Source organism: Berghia stephanieae, chromosome 9 (assembly GCF_034508935.2).
Source record: "Berghia stephanieae isolate SIO BIC M18660-M18661 chromosome 9, UCSD_Bste_1.3, whole genome shotgun sequence".
Lineage (NCBI taxonomy): Eukaryota > Metazoa > Mollusca > Gastropoda > Nudibranchia > Aeolidiidae > Berghia > Berghia stephanieae.
In genome coordinates this window covers 25,647,334-25,651,672 of record NC_088368.1, presented here as the reverse complement: position 1 = coordinate 25,651,672, position 4,339 = coordinate 25,647,334, and the positions used below count along the sequence as shown (strand labels likewise).

Genomic DNA, 4,339 nt, shown 5'->3' with positions numbered 1-4,339 from the left:
ATATTAATGATTCATTGATTACACAACAGATTTCGATAGGGTACAGCACTCAAAGATGATGGAATTTTGGGAGCGTTGGACATGGAAGAGATTTAAGGAAAACCCTAAACTTTATTGGGAAGAAATAGCAGCATTGAGAATAGGTAGCGATATTAGAAAAGTCCAGCCAATATAAAGAGGAGTCAGACAAGGCTGTGTTGTCACTGGATCTATGCTCAATTTACACAGGGCAGATAATTAGGAAAATATAGAATTGCCCGGAGTGAGCGTAAATGGACAGGTCGTAAACAACATAAGATATGCAGAGGACAAAACTTTGATTGCAGAAAACGAGATAGATCTTCAACTACTGAGAAACAAAAATGTGGAGGAAAGCTAAAAGGATGGGGCTTAGCCTAAACAAAAGTTAAACTAAAACTATGGTCGTCTATCGGAAAGGAAAGATTCTAACATGTGCCATCCAAATAAAAGGAACAATAATTAATGACAATAGAAAAAAGTACAGGTGAAGTTAAAAGCAGAGTTGGAAATGCAAAAGCAGATTTCCAAAACATGAAAATCATGATTACCAGAATTTTTTTTTTTTGCCCAACCTTCAAAGATAAGACTGCTTCAATGCTACACTGAACCCATCTTAACATACGCTTGCAAAACTTGGACCATGACCTCAGGGATAATTAAAAGACTAGAAGCAGTTGAAATGTGGTTTCTGAGAAGAATGCTCCGTAATTCGTGGACAAATAAAAAGAGATATGAGGATGTCCTGAAAGAGGCTGGGTGTAAAAGAAAAGTAGTTGACACAATACGTGAACGGCAGGGTAAAATCCTAGGTCATGTGATGATAAAAGAGGGGCTGGAAAAACTAAGTGTGCCCGGAAAGTTAATAGGAAAGAGAGCCCCTGGAAGACGGAAAGCAAAAATGATGGATTCACTGACAAACTGGCTGGGAACGAAAAGAAACAGCAACAGCATCAGAGCAGCGGAAAAAAAGAGAGGAGTGGAAAGTCATGACCGCCAGCTTTACCAAGCACGACACAAGATGATGATGAATACTGCTCACCACTGTGTCAAAATATGATAAATACCAAATAGGGCCGAACTGCGTCGGTTGCTTGGCGTGTACTTGAGATAGCTATGGCTCTACCCCAACATTTAACGCTGGAAGGGCCATTCTGTATATAAGTGGATAAATGGTATCCAGCTGATTGCTGATAACAATAATATACTAGTAACGATGTAAATAACAAATTTTCTAAATTTAATAATCATATTTCATCTATTTTATCTTTCAAAAATTGGTTACTACTGTTTGGGGTGTAGTGAATAGAGCCATATTAATCTTTAAAATATAATGTTGCATTATTTTAAAAATATTTTAAAGAATAATATTATTTCGCACAATTTCCACTAAATATGCTCAAAGCACCCCACAAAAAGGACCAAGCCAATAGCAACACTGTAGAGCGAGACATGGCGGTGCTATAACATTTATTATTGCTCGACATGTATGATGTTACCAAACAGGGTTCTCAATTAACTCCTGGGAATAGTTTTTTTATATCCAAAAATGCATAATGGAGGTTTTGTCACTGCAGGACAATGAAATAATTTGAAGAACCGGACCAGGCTATCCGTTTATCAGACCACCGCAGACAGGGTCATTTAAATGTTATCATTTTAACATAACCAGTTGAAGAGCAGATTGGGTTAATTTAGCCATCCTGCACACGGTTAAACGCGGATTTCGAGTGTTTGTTTGGTTTCAGTCATTCTTTTAAATTATTTTTAACTCATAAAGACTTGAAATTGAGAATTAATTGTTTGATTTTATTTCTTTACAAGACAAGATGGGGATTACGAGTGAGTTGAGTGACCAGTTTGATGTTTGAACCAATGTGTACTCATTTGCAGGTCTGAGAAGCCAAATTATTATGGGTTCATTGTTGTACTGGAAATACTCTCAAACCAACACAAAATAATGTCCGTTACAACAGTGATAAATCAAGCCCATAATTTCATACGGTTATCAGACGTGCTTATGATATGTGCATGAAGGTTTGAACCGTTTCTTTTCAGAATTCATTCTTCTTTTTAAAAATTGCTTTTTTTTCATTTTTATTTAGGTCATTCCATTTACAGCATACAATTGATTACTTGCACGTTTCGATTAGTTATGATATTAGGAAGTGTATGATAACGTATAGATGAGATTATTACATGCAAAACAAAGTAAGGTCTATTCGTTTCCAGTTTCCAGCAGTTCAAGGAATCGCACTTGTATTACTTTTTTACCTGTCCATCAGTATTGAAAATAAATAAAAAAATGGGGCTTTTATATAGAGCAATATCCACTAAATGTGCTCAAAGCGCTTTACAAGGTGTCCCTGGCAAACAGCAACATTTAACATGAATGACGAGACATGACGCCTGTTAAGCGAAATTACATTTTTTTACATATTTTTTTTCGGACAGAGGCAATGCTGTTAATGTCCAGGTACTCATTTTACACCTGAGTACGGTGAGAGAAATGTGAGTAAAGAGCCTTCTCCATTGACTAAACTATGCGCCGAGCGATCTCGAAACCAGGACATTCCGATCCGAACGCGAGTGTTATACCACTAGACCACATAGCCGAAAAGATCTATATTTAACAACATGTATAATTTAAGAACAGGTATTTAAAAATTTGGCCAATAAACTCATCTTTCAAAAATCGATCGATTTAAATGATTCTCATATTGGTAAAAACTCTCAAAACTGTGACTTTGTGACGTCCACCGTTTGAGAGGTTTTTGTTGTCAAAATGAGGGTGATTCAAATCGATCTGTATTTGAAGGACGAGTTATCTGTTCAAATTTCTAAATACGTATTTTTTCAGAGTACGAAAGTAATCTAGTTAATTGTTCGATATTTGACGTGAATTGTCAAGTCTCATACTTTTTTTCTTGACAAAATGATAGTCAGTTTAACTCTCTCCTTACCGATCATTTTCAGTGTTCTCAAAATATTTTTTTAAATGGCAGGCTTACCCAGCAGAAAAACTGATTTTATTAATCTTAAACAAGCTCTCTACAAAACAACTTTCTGTTCTTATTAATTAAACAAAGACCATTCTTCCACGTTTGTGGTATACAAAATAAATTTGAATAAGAAAAATGTGTATTGTGTCGTAACAAATGTGACGATTTTGATGTAGGTGGTAAGGAGAGGGTTAAAATCATGGGACTAAAACCCACATATTTTTTCTCCATCTTTCCCAAGGCGAGTTTACGTGTGACCCTTATAATTTTGAGTTTACTCCTGAAATGCTTCGATCTTACAACGAACTAGGTTACTTTCTGGTCAGGTAAGAGTTGAAGAATGCACTGTGGTGAGGTTACATGCGTGTGTGTGTGTGTTTGTGTGTGTGTGATTGTGTGTGTATGCGTATGTGCGTCTATCTGTGTGTGCGTGTGTTTTAAACTGATGGGATAAGGAAAACGAGGGGACGAGGGTGATGAGAGTTATGAGTATGATAGAGATGATGATGATGATGATGATGATGATAATGATGATGTTGTTGATGACAGAGATGATGATGATGTAATGATGGTGTTGATGACAGAGATGATGATGATGTAATGATGGGTATGATTGTATTATTTACTAAGGCGGAGAATTGAATCTTTATTAAATTGTAATTGTTTGATTTAACGATAGTCCGCCCCTGTTCAAGCTCTTGTGCGGGTATATCAGTGATACATCCCCCGTTGGGTGGCGATGTCGTCGGGTATTGTGGCATTTTTTCGGAACTGCTTTGCCCAGTGTGCACAGGACGGGATCAAACTAGATACATTTTTAATATATAGAGAAAATCATGAACAACCGTATTTTGACGTTTCCGACCCGGTTGAAGGGAATGTGTATCCTCACACATCATGTGAAACTCTGTGAAACACAGTTATGAAATGGATTGTAATTGGATTCAATAGTCTGGTGTCAAGCCGCCCAGCAACGGCGGCCATCGTGGGTCTAAACAAAGAAAATCGGTACTTTTTATTCTTCGTGCTGGCTAGAACGTTTGTGATTAGAATGTGTAAAAGTCAAAACATGATCAGATTTATAATGGTTTTCTTTCCTCTGGATACGTTTTTATGCTCGTCAGAGAAATATTTCATAAGGGCGTCTGCCATTGTTCCGATAGTTTAGAGCCAGTTACTAAGTTACCGTGCGTCATTACGAGGGAAGTGACGTTACGACTGTTGAAGCGTATTATATTCCATATCTATAAAAATTTTATATTTTATATTTATATACATTTTTTTTTTTATTTGGCATAAAACATTTCCGAGTAAAAATG

General features: G+C 36.5%; 1 protein-coding gene across 1 annotated transcript in view; it reads left to right on the top strand.

Moving 5' to 3' along the window:
- Positions 1-1,702: 1,702 nt before the first annotated feature.
- LOC144979931 (L-proline trans-4-hydroxylase-like) overlaps positions 1,703-4,339 on the top strand; it is a 12,053-nt gene continuing 9,416 nt past the window's right edge. Inside the window, exons 1-2 of the mRNA XM_078927224.1 lie at positions 1,703-1,860; positions 3,262-3,346. Coding sequence (XP_078783350.1) covers positions 1,848-1,860; positions 3,262-3,346 — 98 coding nt within the window. The 5' untranslated portion in view covers positions 1,703-1,847. The remainder of the gene's footprint in view (positions 1,861-3,261; positions 3,347-4,339) is intronic.